The sequence below is a fragment of the Polistes canadensis genome, unplaced genomic scaffold (genome assembly GCF_001313835.1).
Source record: "Polistes canadensis isolate GaletaPanama2010 unplaced genomic scaffold, ASM131383v1 scaffold_72, whole genome shotgun sequence".
Taxonomy (NCBI): Eukaryota; Metazoa; Arthropoda; class Insecta; order Hymenoptera; family Vespidae; genus Polistes; species Polistes canadensis.
Window position 1 is genome coordinate 272970 of NW_014569619.1, and position 16400 is coordinate 289369.

General features: G+C 28.2%; 1 protein-coding gene across 5 annotated transcripts in view; it reads left to right on the top strand.

The window, feature by feature from the left end:
- The window catches only part of LOC106786380 (receptor-type tyrosine-protein phosphatase F), a 12872-nt gene extending 2825 nt beyond the window's left edge, over positions 1-10047 (top strand). For 3 of the 5 annotated variants that reach the window (XM_014747683.1, XM_014747688.1, XM_014747685.1), the window contains exons 2-10: positions 3581-3650; positions 4336-6094; positions 6171-6375; positions 6461-6568; positions 7314-7481; positions 7678-7920; positions 8000-8266; positions 8614-8928; positions 9010-10047. In XM_014747683.1, coding sequence (XP_014603169.1) covers positions 3608-3650; positions 4336-6094; positions 6171-6375; positions 6461-6568; positions 7314-7481; positions 7678-7920; positions 8000-8266; positions 8614-8928; positions 9010-9063 — 3162 coding nt within the window. In that variant the 5' untranslated portion in view covers positions 3581-3607 and the 3' untranslated portion in view covers positions 9064-10047. Of the gene's footprint in view, positions 1-330; positions 545-816; positions 836-3580; positions 3651-4335; positions 6095-6170; positions 6376-6460; positions 6569-7313; positions 7482-7677; positions 7921-7999; positions 8267-8613; positions 8929-9009 lie in introns of those variants that run through there. The other 2 variants (XM_014747684.1, XM_014747687.1) reach the window with 2 other exon arrangements.
- The last annotated feature ends 6353 nt before the right edge of the window (positions 10048-16400 follow it).

Sequence of the window (16400 nt, forward strand, 5' to 3'; positions counted from 1 at the left end):
TGAATATATCTGTAATTTTTATTTATCATTTCATAAAAAAAAAAAAACCCAGATTAGCGATAACAAATTGTAATGATGTTTATTAAATTTGTTGTTCTAATTACATTGAATTATTAGAATAAATTTGTTTATCTCTTAGAAATAACAATTCCCCAATCTATCTCATTCAGTAATCTCTAATAGTTGAGAGAAGAGAAAACAGCATGTAACACTTTATCTGGTCCACCGCGTGTATGTTTTCACATACACACAATACGCACACGCGCGCGTATAAATAGATATCCTTTTGATTCTCTGTAGAGACTAATATAAGTCTTGATTTATACGGTTTAGATTTACACGGTTGCAATTTAAAGTATAAATCTAAGGTTGCTGCTTGTATTTCCTCGCACGGGTTTATAAATCGCGATCGTTCATGAACATTCACGAGGACGATTGACTACGACGAGGACACTACGACGATTGAGTGAAAGCGAGAACACGTTCAACTATAAACTGGAGCGCACGCGTCTATTGTAATCTGAAGAAGGCGTTGCTCGAATCGGTTAGCTGATTCATTCAAATTATATTTTGATTTTTATTATTATTTTACTATTATGTTATTATTTTTATTATTATTTATTTTTATTAAAATTAATATTTTCACAAAGGACATTTTTTTTTAAATGATATTTTGTAATTGACAAGTTGTGTGGTTTATATTGGAAACACGAGAATCAAGTTCTGTGTGTGTATGTTATGATGTATATGTGTTACAAGTGAATATATATATGTCCTGTCGTTTTTGTTTTAATCGAGAGACCCATCGAAGCATGGAAAACACGATTCGAGTTTTGTATGTATGAATATATGAATATATTGTAATGTATATGTGTTAGGGTTTAGCATAAGTATATCTTTATTTTTCTTTTTTTTTTATATTTCTTTTTATATTTTTTTAATTGAGAGATTTATCGAGGCGTGGGAACTCGAACCCCGGAGTCGTGTATTATGATGTATGTGTATATGTGGGTGTATATGTTGTGTTTGACGTTATCGTGAGAATAATTTACTAAGAAACAGAGGAACTTTCGTTCTCTTCGTGAAAGGCAAAGCTCTCGTAATAACGCCTTATTTCTTCGTCTACAAATAATTTCGCTTTGTCTTAGATTATCTTTGTTTCAGATATTTTAAGAAAATGCTAATTGTGTCTATTGAAAAATGAAAGTCTTATTGTTAAATAGAATTCTTTTTATATGCTTTCCCAAAAATGCCTAGCTTTGTCATTAATTGAATTATACAATTTAACACACACACAGAGTGTTAAATTTATTTTTTTATATCTTCTCTGATTTTTGTAAATTTTAATGGAATATATAATATTATTTTTAGTTACGATTGTAAAAGAAACGAACCTCTCAAACCCGTAAAAGGGAGAGTAATACAGTTAAAATATTCTTTCTGTTATTAAAGGGTTTACTCTTTGCTTTATTTTTTCTGGTTTTTTTTTTTCAGCTACCGAAAAGTGAAAGTCCTAAAGTTATTAAAATGTTGCCATTGTCGCAATAAATTCTTACGTTTTCCTTTGCACATCCTATGCATATCTTGTTTTGTTGCAGAGCCTATCTTTCGATAAAAGACTCTATATATTTTTCTGATCGAATTAACAGACCCCAACGTATTAAAAAACATTTATTTTCTGGACTTAACTGCATTGATTTCTGAGCCAAAATAAATAAATAAATAAATACGTTACAGTTTTTATTTAATTTTTACTAATGCTATTGAATTATATTTTTATTTGTCTTTAAATGTGCAATATTTATATTAGGATTGATAACTAATTTACAATATGATTTAAAACAAATTTTTTTTTGTATCCAGAGATAATCCAAGATAATTTGGATTAATAATAAAAAGTATTTAAGTTTAGATAAAATTAATTTAAGATTCTTTGATTTGATTATTCATGCTTCGAACTCCCAGAAACTTGTTTGATCCAAAGTAACAGAATTAAATTCGATCGATAGAAGAAGGCCGTATTTATACTTGCAGTGGAACGTTCTTCATGAAATAATAGCTTGAAATTACTTTGGCTGGTCAGACAACGAGAAAATTATTGAGAGTGGGAGAGGGGTGAACAAATCTTCCGATGTTTTCGTTCGTTAATACTGCGTAGAAAATACATAATACATTTATACATGTATGAATTTAATGTACATGCATGTAAATTATCTACGAAAGAAAAAAGAAAAGTATGTTCAATTATAGAATTTTTTTTTTTTTTTTAAATTTGCTCTTTTTTAAATTTATCTTTTATTATTAATTTTTTTTTAATTTGTATTATTATTTTTAAAAAAAGTACATAGTAAGCATATGTATATGATATTTTTTTTAAAACTATGCATATTCACTCAGTTGTTAACGTTCTTTCCTGCATACACTTTCGCAATTATTCATACTGTTGCTTCTTCACGCTTTCACGATGTTCTTTGCAATTCACGAATGTATCTTTTATCTCTTCCTAGTAAAAATTTTATAGATATATATATACTGATTTTTTTCCTATTTTTGTTTGAGAGAGAGAGAGAGAGAGAGAGAGAGAGAGAGCTAGAGATTTCTTTTTATGTAAGTTAATTAATATTTTCGTATTTTAATAATATGAGTTAGAAAGAAATATGGAAGTGTTTAGGTATTATATTGTTTAACGAAATACTCTAATATATTTAATTTAAAAACAAATTATCATTTCTAATGACATGTAGATTTTTACCGATCGATTAAAAAATAAAGAAAATATATTTCAAGTGAATATTATTCTGAAGTTTACTTATTTTTTTATCGTTTCTACATTTTATTAACAATAGGATCCCCCAAGAAGATACAAAACAGTTTATATTATATTGTTAGAATAAAAAAGAAAATATTTTATTTAAAAAATTGAATTTAGATTTAATCAACAGATAATTTTTATTGATCGAGTAAAAGTTAAACAAAAAAATAAATAAATAATAATAATAATTCTAATTCTAATTGTTACCGTTTCGATTTTTTAATAAACAAATCGAATTAGGAAGTTTGTCTCTTCTCTCTTTTTTTTTTTTTTTGATTTTTTCTTTAACGAAGAAAATACGTAACGATGTTCCTGAGGATGCTAGCTAACTCACTTATTTCTTATTTGATTCAAATTTGAGCTCGGTTATTTTTCGTGTGATGGTGCGAGAGGCAATGCGCCGGCAGCAACCTAACTCGTGATAATCCAATTGACGAGCATTGCGATTGACCTCCTTTGCTTGATGCGTGCTCGAAAGATGATAGTCATTATTCTTCTCTCTCTCTTTCTCTTTCTCTTTCTCTTTCTTTTTCTTTCTTTATATACTATATATTATTATTTAGATATATTAATCACACATTTGATTTTATACATATTTAATTACTTTTTTATTTTAGCACATATTTATTTATAATATTTTATAATATATACTTTATTTATTACTTTATTATTTTAATCAATAATTTAATACTTTAATTATTACTTTATTTATTTTGTTTAATTATTCTTTACGATTCGTTATATTTAATTATAATTTTATCGTTTTAGATTCGGTAGTTATCGATTTAGAAGAAGATGAACGAGATAACGTCGTGTTTGTTGTTCAGAGTTTGTTTAGGTGAGTTAAAGTTATTTTATAGTTTTGTAAGATAATTGTATCTTTCTGGAGTCGTGGGAATTAGGAAACGAAAGAAGGGGAAAGAAATAAGAAAATAAAAGGACAAATTTATGGCCACGACGACGCGTTGTCAACGACGTCGACAATGATGATGATGATGATACGTAGTTTGCAACGACGAAAAGCTGAACAAGTGATATTATTCCTGTAAAACCGGTTTTTAGATCCGTTAAACTCTTCTTCTTACCATGCCTATATTTCTCACGATTCAATAGTTTTATCGTATAACTTTAAAAAAAAAAAAGAAAATCTCTGAATTAACTTAATAAAAAGAAAAAAGTGTATTGCGCGATGATGGAATAAATTTATTATATTTCTTTATAAAACAAAAATATCTTAATCAATTTACTAATATAACAAGTAATACAAAATATATGTTTATAATTATTATTAAATTTAACTTCTATATATTTTATGAGATAACATTTATATTCATTTATAGATTGATAAATGTGTATAAAAATTATGAGTAACATTAGAAATTTATAAGAATAAAAGTATGTATATACATAAATTGAAAAAAAATTGAATTAAATTAAATGAATAAAATAATATAAAATACGCATGCACGTTAACGATAGAATCTAACGATTTGTACAAAATTAAAATAAACACATTTTCCTAGGTGTAATTTTATTAGCTTTTGTTGATGGAACAACGTCATCCAACCTATCAGAAAAACTTATTAGACTATCGAATAAAAATGAGGATTCGGAATCATCGTCATGGATTGTAGTTAATCCAGTTCAAGAAAATCAAGAAGAAGAACAAGAAAATAAAGGTGATTTGAAGCAAATCAAAGATTTCAAAGTATCTGATTTCGAAAATGAAAACTATAAGTCAAAAGAATCAACAAAAGAAGAAAAAGAAAAAGAAAAAGAAGAAGAAGAAAAAGTACAGACAACAATTCCTACAATGATTAACAATGAAACGAACGTAGACATATTAGAAGAGTTAGAAAATGTTAGCAGTATTGCTGTTACAACTACGATAGAATCAACTTCTTCATCTCCATTTTTGGACAATGAATTAGAATCGTTCGATCGTATGGAAAAACAAATCTTAGATAAATATAACGATGAAAATGATAATTTAAACAATACGAAGAATGTATCCTTGCATTCGAATGAAACTAAATCAACAACGAATGTACCAGAATCAACATTACCTGTATCATCGTCATTGTCCTTGCTTAATATAATTACTGATAAGAAACAACTGGAGTTAACTGAAGCTAATTTCATTACTGCTTCGACAATAAGAGATACATCGATTTACGAGAACACAATTGGTCGAAAGGATTCTGAAAAGAAGATAATCGTAACCGAGCCTTCTGTTGTTTTAGAGAATAGTATTCAACAATCAGAAGTATTTGGAAATAGTTTTAAAACTAGTAACAATAGTTCAATGATCGAATCAACTAGCTCTGTATCTTTGTCAAATAGCAGTACATCAACCGAATCTTCATCTATTGGAACTTCCACAATTGAAACTCTGACAACAAGAACATTCGTTCCATATATCCAATCGGAGAGCAACGATCCTAGCGATTTAACAGGAAATAAAATAACAGAAAGTGTTAGCTCAAATACAGTTGTATCAATGACCACTGTTGTTACCAGTGATTCCTCAGTTTTAGAAATGAGAACTACCGAAGAGAATAATTCAACTACCAAAGAAACTTTTACCGATGATAATTATTCGACAATTGGTACTGGTGATACCGATTTTTCAACGGAAACTACGTTAGAATCATCTGATCAATCTTCCGTTAACCCAACAACTAGTTCCTCATCTTATTCCAATAGTACGGTCGAATACGAATTTGTTGGATTAACGGAAAACAGTAGTAACACGATTGCAACGACAACTTTGATTCCAGAAGAGACTTTATCTGTAGTTCAAGAACAAACGGGTGTTAATATCACTAATAATGTGTCAGATTTAATTGAAAGTACAAGAAGTTTGTCCGAAATTGCATCATGGTCTAAATCTATCTCAGTTGAACATACTTTACCTGTTACATCTTCATCAAAAACGATTATTACCAGCAGCAGTAGTACACCTGGAAGTACAGAAAACAACATGATGATCAGTGTTGAAAGTACTACTGAAAGTTACGACGCAACACCACTCGTCAATGTTGTTACCCTAGATCTTCCAACTAGTACTTTCATTACAACCTTTCGTGACAAATTACCAACCGGTAAGAAATCTATTGATACCATTCCAACAACTTCTATTACCAATTTGGATACCTTACCACCAGACGAAATTACTTCTCTGGTTAGGATAGTACTTGAGGGTACTAAAAAAGACGTTTGTCCACGTCTTGAAGAACTTCGACAATTTCTTGCTAATATTTTATCCAATGGTTTAGATAAGTAAGTATAATATTAAGTACCAATTGTTTGATTTTGATTGTTTATTTTAAATTTAGTATCATTATCGTGTTTATAGAGTCATCCAGGGGAAACAAGTTCGATTTCATAGGAACCCATGTACCGATTCAACAGACAGTTCCTCAACAAATAATTCATCCTCTGAGGAATCCGTTTTTACAATATACGTTTACATTGTTAATGAAAATGGTAGATTCGATGCTGCCATGACTAAGATATTACCAAATTTTTATAAAACACCTGTTTCGAATTTTCCAATAATTGTAAGTTACACTCTATCTCAATAGTCAATAATTTTAATAATTAAAATTTCTTATAAAGGGTATTTTAATTTGTCCTATTTATCAGATACGAAGTTTTGCACTAGTACAGGAAAGAGATTCTAGCAACGCAATAGCTGTTGTTGTGGTTTCTTCAGTAGCATTCATCTGCCTACTCCTTCTTGCTGGCCTTCTGGTAAGAGATAAACACAGAGATAAAGTGAGATTTATTTGATATCCGCAAACAAAGAATAGAAAATTGGTATTCACGATACACCGAGTATACTACTCATTACCAAACACGATACGTTTCGATTCATAAAAATGCAGCTGCGTCGTAAGCTCATGAAAATCTTCCTCGTTTGTACACCTACTCGAAACTTACCTTTCTTGGTACATTACTCATAGGTAATACATTACGTCGGAATATCCGTGTCGAAAAATTAATTTTGTAATTATGTTTATCTGATATTTAGATGCCACATTACAAAGTAAAAAAGAAATATCATTTATTTTTTATGAATTTCAATCTCTAATAGTTATGAGACAATGCAATAATAAGTAATTAATATTATATATATATTTTCAAATAAAAATTAATAAATTATTTAAAAATAATTTGAAAAATTATCTGTAGATCATAATAATAGTTAATGTTTCTTCATATTGTTTTATTTTTTTCAAATTATTTAAGTTAATATTTATATTTTTTTAATAGTATACCCCCACCCCTCAATGAATGTACATTTACCTTCTTATCTTTATTTTCAATGTTATATGTTTCTTTTCGGTATATATTTGAAACGATAATACGATCGCTAAAACTTGCTAGTGGTTGCGATAAGTACGAGGCCATACTTAAGCTGCACGTATATCACCAATATATACATACATTTATTATCGATTTTTTAAGATTAAAAATGTGTTGTTCATTTTGGCAGTTTGTTATGAGAAAAAGACAAACGAGATTCAATTATGGGGAACGATGTCGACCTGTATCCTTGGATGCCTATAGTTTGGATAGTGTATCTGCTTATAATAGTGTTAGACGAAAAGGCGTTGCTAGATCATCGAAAAGAAGTTATGGTAATCCTGCTTTTGAAGATTCAGTATGTATATTTTATTATATGTGTTTAAATTTATAAAAATCAATATGTATTACATTATATATGTAATATAATATAATATTAATATATAAAATTTGCAGTGAAAATATTGCAATTATTTAATTACATATATATAAAAATTAAAACTTTATATAAATATAAATTTATAAAATTATAATTTTTTTTTGTTTTCTTACAGAGTGCAGTTCCATCTCACCCATTAAATTTCACCGGGCTTACTTCTTTTTCAAACGACGTCGATGCCATAAATGAAGAATTTTTAGGTATACCACAAGTTTCTTCTAAGATGGATGAGCTTCCTTCGGGCGCTGAAGTGAAAAATAGATACGCGAATGTGATTCCACTTCCAGAAAGTAGAGTACCATTGAAAAAACTCAACGATGATCCTCTTTCAGAATATATTAACGCCAGTTACGTTCGAGTTAGTTTATTTATTATTTTTATTTTGTTTATATAGTTGAATTGTATATATATATATAAATTTATAAATATTTTGTCAGGGTCCCAAAAATGCAATAAAATATTACATTGCATGTCAAGCACCTTTGGATACAACAGTTACTGATTTTTGGCGTATGATTTGGGAACAACAATCCAAAGTGATCATTATGCTGACTGATCTTGTAGAAAATGGAGTTGAAAAGTGTACCGAATATATACCACCGTCTGAAGTGACCGATTGTCATAGATTGTATGGTGATTTTCAAGTGACATTAAAGAAGCGAGAAACCAAAGAGAAATATGCAATATCAACGTTACATTTGAAAGTAAGAAATTTCATTCAAATTAAATTGAATTCATCTTAAACAAATGTGATTATAAAAGTGGTCTATGTTATTTTTTTTTCGTATTAAGATATTTTAAAATTTTCAACTTAGAATTCATTGAAAATAATATTTTTTTTTAATATGAAAAACATAAAATAAGTAACACTATATATTTTATTTCTTTTTAGGTAATTTTTTATTTAATTTTATATAGCTGTAAAAATAATATTGGAGAAAAAATGTTTTATTACGTATCTCAAATGACACTTATTATAAGACCAGTTTTATAATCATCAATTTATCATCGATGTATGACATTATACTAATAGTATTCGTCTCTTTTAAAGAATTTAGAGAATAATACGTTCAGAGAAGTATACCATATTTGGTACTTATGGCCAGCTAGTGGCGTTCAAACGGACGGTGCCGGACTTATCGCTGTACTTCTCGAAGCCAGAGCTCTTCAAAGAGGTGGTCCAGGGCCTATAGTGGTCCATTGTAGTCCTGGTACAGGTCGTACAGGAACACTGATAGCATTAGACCTGGGAATTAGACAGTATGAAATAACGCGAACGGTAGACGTACCAAGAGTGGTTTATACGATAAGAAGAGATAGAGCTGGGGCTGTGCAAACTAAAGAACAGTATACTTTTATATACAAGGTAAGTGTATACAAATATTTTTTTTTCTTAAATTAGAATAAGAAATTTGTATGATTAATTTGTATAATTTTCTTTTTGAAGGCATTAAATTTATATGCAACCAAACTTGCTGGAGGTATGCTGGAATCAACCTAAACCGACATCAATAAATTGTTTTCGGTTTAATTTGTAAGAAATTGGGGCGAGTGCTACAAAAAAAAAAATATTTAAGACTAATTTCATAATAATCTTTATCGTTGTTTTTTTTTTCTTTTTTATATAATTGAAAAAACAGACGGATAGAAAATTTTTTTTATTCCAGTTTAACTGGAATGAAAACAAAAGCAAAGAAAATATAAATATAGATTATTAACGAGTATTAATGTTTCGATCGGTAATTAATGATCGAATGAAAGGCTGAATAATACTTGTGATATGTGGACCATTCGTTGATATTCATTATAATAATGCATATTTATACATATATAAATGTATATATATATAGATATATACGTGATTTATCTATCGCGTTATATTTTTTATTACTTACGGCCGTTTCAATGAATACAACTTTTTATCTGCTTTGATAAAAATTACTGAAATCTCTCTTTGGTGAAAGTATTCAGTATTAAGGCATTATATTTTTATGCTTGAAAGCAAGATCGAAAAAGAAGACAAAAAGTTTTTTTTTTTTGGGCAAGTAGTATTTAAAAAAATACAATGCTACAAAAATTGACACAGTTAGCTTCAATTTGTTTTTGAAGAGATAAAATATAGAGGTGTATTTATAAGCTAGATATCAAAATTTATTTATTTTTTTTGTTCTCAGAATGATATCTTCACACTACTATTGTTTTTCTTGTGTGTATTAGATTTTTCATATTTTAAGAAGCAAGCTTATTGTGCAACCCTAGACGATGCGCTCTCTTTTTTTTCCAAATTAATTAAAACAGAGATTGCAAAGGCATTTCGAATTTATTGACGTCAATGTGAATATATTTTACCTTCTTTTTCTTTTTTTCGTTGTTATTATTGTTATTGTTATTGTTATCTGTGTTTAAAGTATATCCCAATTCGTAGCACATTGCTCTCTATAATTGTATATAAGTAATAAAGAAATGCAGAGGCACGTTGATTGAAATTTCTGACTTCATTTTTTTTTTTTAATCTAAACTTCTGTTGAAAAAAAAACTTATTGTTTACGACATGGTTCAGTTTTTTCAATTTATAACCGTAGATACGCTAGCCAGTACCTTTAACAACAGAAAAAAAATGAATAAATGCTCTTATTTGCACACTATATGCTCAACTTTATTTTATCAAATATTTTTTATACATCGTTAATTAGTTGAAAATAATTATTACACTTTGAATAATTATAAAATGGCGACTTCACGAGTGGGAGATATGTCATACGCATGCGCAAGCACACTTGGAAAAAAAATGTACTGGTATCTTTTAGTAGTCTCTTATGGTAAATTATTATTGTACTCGTCGGTAATTAATCACTTTTTTTATCAATTGGTAATTATCTTCTCCGTCGATAATATTTTCAAAAATACCAGTAGAGACTATAAAGTTTCATCACTTCACCACCAGATTGAGCAGTAATCTCATTTCCGTAAAAAACTATATATAGGTAAATCCTTTAAGTATATATATCACGAAGCCTACATATATAATAAATTTTCTATATAAATTCACACAACAATATATTAAACAAATCTTCCGCTCCTTCCATTTAATTAATCATTTTTCTCCATCTTCTCTTTACTCTTTAATCAAATGATCGATTAGTTGTTTATGAACATATTTAAAAGATATAACTATACAAGTTAGTCTGATGCGATCATATTATCCCCTTAAAATTTGAAAGATTAAAAAGGGTGGTTAAGAAAAAGTTGTAAAACTATCCTAAACAATTTTCTTTATGTTTATCTAGTTCGAGTATATAAGAATAACAAAATTTTACTATATGTTAATTCGTTGTTAATCTAAAAGAAATATTAAACATGAAGATAAATTTTAACAATGTCAAACATAATGATAAACAATTGTCAAAAATATTGTTAGGCACAATGACATTTGTCCATTTAAAATGTAGCTAAATTAGGGTTCAGATGTACAAACAGAAGACATAGGCGTTCCCATCATTCCAGACAACTTTGGTTTTAACTGGAGAGCTTTCATGGAAGAAAACGCCCGCTATCCAGGTGGTCTACCGGTTGTCTGGCTTGGACTGGCTCGAACTGGATCGTGGCTGTTAGATCTTGAGAGGTCCGGGCTCGTTCGATCTGCTGATCGCCAAGGAAATAAGCGTATTCGAGGAATAATTGTTTAAGCGTTAAGAGGTTAACCCAAGATATGTAGTACCTCATATATAGGCGTGGTTATTAACCAATTCTTATATATGCATTTTTATATATATATATGTGTCAGTATATCTTCCCTGTGTCATGAATTTACGTCATTTTAAAAACAAATATCAATTACAGTCATAGGAAAAACACAGATTTTAAATAATTTTATAAACACATAAATATATATGTAACTATACATATATGTTATTATTTTTATTATTATTATTAATGTAAAAAATTTCAATCACCGTACATATTCATAAAGTTTCAAAAACCTACTATTATACATATGTTTAATTAATCTAGATGAATATAGTAGTAGTGATTTATTATTTGTCTTTTAACATTACAAGGATTATAATATATTGCAGATCTGCAGAAAAAAAAACAGAATGAAAAGAAAACTAATGATAAAATAAGCGAATATTAAAAAAAAATAGAATACATAGATTATACAAAGTTAAATAGTAATCCGGATGAATATATTTTGCATAATTGATCCATTTGATAATTAAAAAAATAGATTTGGATTGTTTATTAATAATTCATAAGTTCGATTGAATCGATCAGATTCAAGAAAAAAAATTATGCATTATGTAAAACATAAATATGAGAGAATTTTATAAACATCTTTTGTATACATTTTTTTATTATGTTCTTTTCTTTTTTTTTTTTTTTTTCTAACAGGTTGAATACTCATTCGAAAGACACTGATAAATTACAACGAGTTAGGATAAAATTAAAGATTTATAAGACGTCTTTTTATTAATCACTGGATTCACTTGTAATATCATTTACTACGAAGAATATTATGTTTTATGATTTACTCTGGCATTTTATATCTGTTATTTTTGAAAATCGCATATTTCTCTCTTCCTATATCTTTCTCTCTCTCTCTCTTCGTCTTTCTTTCTCGTTCTTTTAATCTATGTTTTTAATTATTGTTGTGTGGACGAAACTAAATGTCCTGGAGGTAAAAACTGGTTAATTGTTTTTTTTTTCAACGTATCGTGTTCTTACAACTCATCGAGGAATGTAATAATTACATATACATATGTATATATTCATAAAAACGATACTTGTGTTCCTCATTTCAGTTTTTTTTCTCATCGCAGAGATAGACAGAACTGAAAAAATTCAAACAAGTGTAAATAAAAAAATACTGTGAATATTAGTTAAAAAAGTTAGGGAACATTTCGTTTTAAAAAGAAAATGAAGAAAATATTAATAACAGTAATAATAATTATAATAATAACAATAGTGTGATAATTTTCGATAAGGACACAAATTACAAAAGTAAACATTATAATATAGAAAATAAAATGAAGTTTCATTTGAATTAAAAACATATGCGATCGAAATTTTAATTTGTTTTCCAAGTGGATTCATACGTATTTAAAAGTATGTATAAGAAGGATTTTTGTTCTCTCATATATACGCAAAATTTCATTTATTTGTCTATCTTCGTAAATCGATTGATTTCGTGAAAATGATTTATCTTAGCAAGGTAAAATATTTGATAATGATGAACGATCCAAATGCGGTGATGAAATTCGAAGGCGCTCTTTATATAGAATCCCCTCAAAAAACACATAAAGAGAAAGAAATAAAGAGAGAGAGAGAGGAAGAGAGAAGCCGAAGCCATGTGTACTTACTTATATACATATGTATGTACGCTGATCGCGTTTAAGTGCAATCGTAAAACTGAAGAGTTTTAGATTGCTTGCCCGCACTTCCTGCCCTGATTCCGGTCACCTAAAGCAAAAGAGAGAGAGAGAGAGAGAGAAACATAGTATTCGATCCAAAGAACTCTTGTTCAAACGGAAGTTAAAATTGGCGCAGAAATTTTGATTTTGAATGAGCGATGTTGGTAAGGTAGGAATCTTCGCAGAAGTAATATTTCAAAAATGATATCAATTGACATGATTTATGTACATGTTTGTATATATATATACTTTATACATTTTCTTACATATATATATATATGTATATTCATATTTTACATGATACTGACATATGTTCATAAACCGAGGGCGTCTAACTATAGTTCCACGAACGCGAAATATTAATTTAGATTTCTGCGAGTTCTCTTCTCGATGGTATGCATGCATCATAAATGCTTTTCTTGGTAGATCACTCGGTATTTCTTTGAATTTTCATTCATATCACTTTCCACTATCTCTCTCCCTTCCTCTCTCACCCTAATTTTCTCACTTTTCAAAGACTATATTATTTATAGAATGAAATTCAATTTTCACAAGCCAAGAAACAAGGAAGGTCAAAGGGAATTCCATATTCGATTTTGTATATGTACTATATGTAAAGTGAGTCACAGGAATATTGTACCCATTGACATCATAAATCTTAAATAATCTATAGATGCATTCAATTCTACTGATTTAAGGAATTCAATTAGGTTTCCTTCGAAAATTATAAAAACGCGAACAATTATTACTCGTAGTTATACATTTTTATTTCTTTCTGTCCTTTAATAACAGATTTTATGTTAGTCATACTGTTCTATCAACTTAATTATTCACTTCTTGTGGATTCATACATATATATATTCCTTATTTCCTAAAACTGTGCATAATCAAATTCTTTTTATATGCTTTCCCAAAAATGCTTCATTATTTTTGGTAAGACCTAGGATTTCTACGATTTAACTAAAGCATACAATATAACGCTAGTATATGTATATACATAAATCGGTCTCTTGTGGGCGATACTTTATTCTTGTATACCTTTTACCATTCTCCAATAATTATGAAAATCTCAAGGGACTTTGCAATAAGATGAGTAGTGAAATATAAAGAGAAAAAATCGTATTTTATTAACTTCTCTCTCTATATATAATCTTAAAATAATACAATAATCTCATTTAATTGTATTCGTTCCGTTACCTTCAAAAATTATAATTATCGTTGTTAATCTATCATCGATGATGTATATAATCATCTTTATTATCGTTTCTTATTACTCGTATATCTTAACTAAAAGATTGTTTTTTTTTTTTTTTATGAAAAATAGAGACAGAGATAGATAGATAAAAAAAACATAGAAATGGAGATAAGAGAGAAAAAAATATATAGAGAGAGAGAGAAAGAGAGGAAAAAGGATTAGTAAATCATCAATAATAGGTAAATAGATGGATAACCAACAAGGATATAACTCTTTTATGTGAACAAACGTTTCCGAATGCTTATAATAATTATGTTTTTGCTTATTATCTTTGTCACGGGATAATAATTGACGGTCGTATCATCTTATCACACGTGATCTTTTTCCTATTCCCTCTCTCTCTCTTTTTCTTTTTCGCGTGCAAGTGAGTAATATTTATGTATATATGTACATGCACATTTTTAATTATATATAATTACCCTTGTCAACAATTTTATATAATTTAGAAGAATATAAAAATACTTCTATTATTACAAGGATAACGATCATTCAAAATCTGTATATATATATAGATAAAAATATTTCACATGTCCTATCGTATATGATACATATGTGAGTATGATACAAAAGAAAAAGAAATTGATTGTCAGAGAAGGAGAGAGAAGCTTAAAATAATTGTTATTAACGATGTTTTCCCTAATACTATAGGTAAAAAAATATAAGTAATAAAAAATAAATAATATATGCTACATATGTATTATTAGCATTTTCATTCTATAGTTTTATTTTTTCATTATTTTATTCTATGATTACTATTTTTCTAATTATTGAAATAATTAGAAAATGGTGTGCACCTATGATACATAAATGTATGATCTAAATTGATCCTAACTTTGTACACATAAGAAAGTTTTGACGATAAGATTTAAGACTTCTGAAAATAGGCTCGCGTACGTTCTCTCTCTCTCTTTCTCTCTCTCTGTGTTTCTTTCTCTTTCTCTAGTTGATCATCAATAATATCGATGCTTTATTTGTGCCATTCTCACGGCGAGAGTAAAAGCAAGACCGAGATACTGGAGACTTGAGTCGAGTTCTTACCGGAATATTTTGCTTTTCCGTTAAAGAATGCTAATTGAGCTAATTCCGTCTCTTGCTTCCACGCACGACCAACATAAATATTACCAATGATTTCACGAAATTTAAATGAGAAACGGAAAAGTTTCTTTTCAATTTCGATATTGTTTCCCGAAACTTCTTATAACTTTATTATTTTTATTTTCATTCTTTTATCTACCATCGGTTCAATCAATCGATAAATAAATCGAACAATTGATCGATGTTTGATCAATGAATCTATACTTTACTCTTCTACTTCTGATTAGATGATTTAATCTAATCATAACATATTAGTTGTCGCTTTTTTCTTTTATCATTTTCATTGTTTTTAATTTTATTTTATTCTATTTTCCGTAAAAATGTAATGCGACAAGATTAAGTAGAAAAAAATATCAATTTTAACATTGATAATATAAATCAATAACATCAAGATACATACATAGATGTGTCAGCGTTAAATTATATAATACAATTAAATCAGGGAAACCTTAGTTTTTTACTCCATATTATTTTAGGCACACATTTTTAGGAAAAATAATAAAAAGAATTTTATTTTATACAATAAAAAATATTATTATATATTTAAAAAGTAACGAGATATTCTAATATGAATTCATACGCGAGACGAGTAATTAAAGAATGAAATTGAAATTTGATCAGTCTTTAAAGTTTGCTATTCTTTTTGCAACAATGCTCGTTGTTATCCCTGCTTATATATCTTCCTGTAATTTGAATACCAATATTCGATTAGTCCTGCTGTGTTATCGGATCTAATCTATGGATTATATTGATTATTTTAAATTGACAGTGGGAGGAGTACAAATATTCCTGACAATGAGACTCGTTGTATATGTACTTTCTGTTTACATTCCAAATATTAGCGCTTTTTCGAATAATACTATTTGATTACATTTGATTTATTCTTTTCAATAAATATCCATACGATATGGTAGTCAGATTCTTTTCTGAATAAAAAGAAAGAATCGTCAAGGTCGTTCGACAAAATCTAGTTCGATGTCCCTCACCTAGTTTTATAAAGTATACAATCTCTCTCTCTCTCTCTCTCTCTCTCTTTCTTTCTTTCTCTCTTTCTCTTCTTCTTCTTCTTTTTCCTTT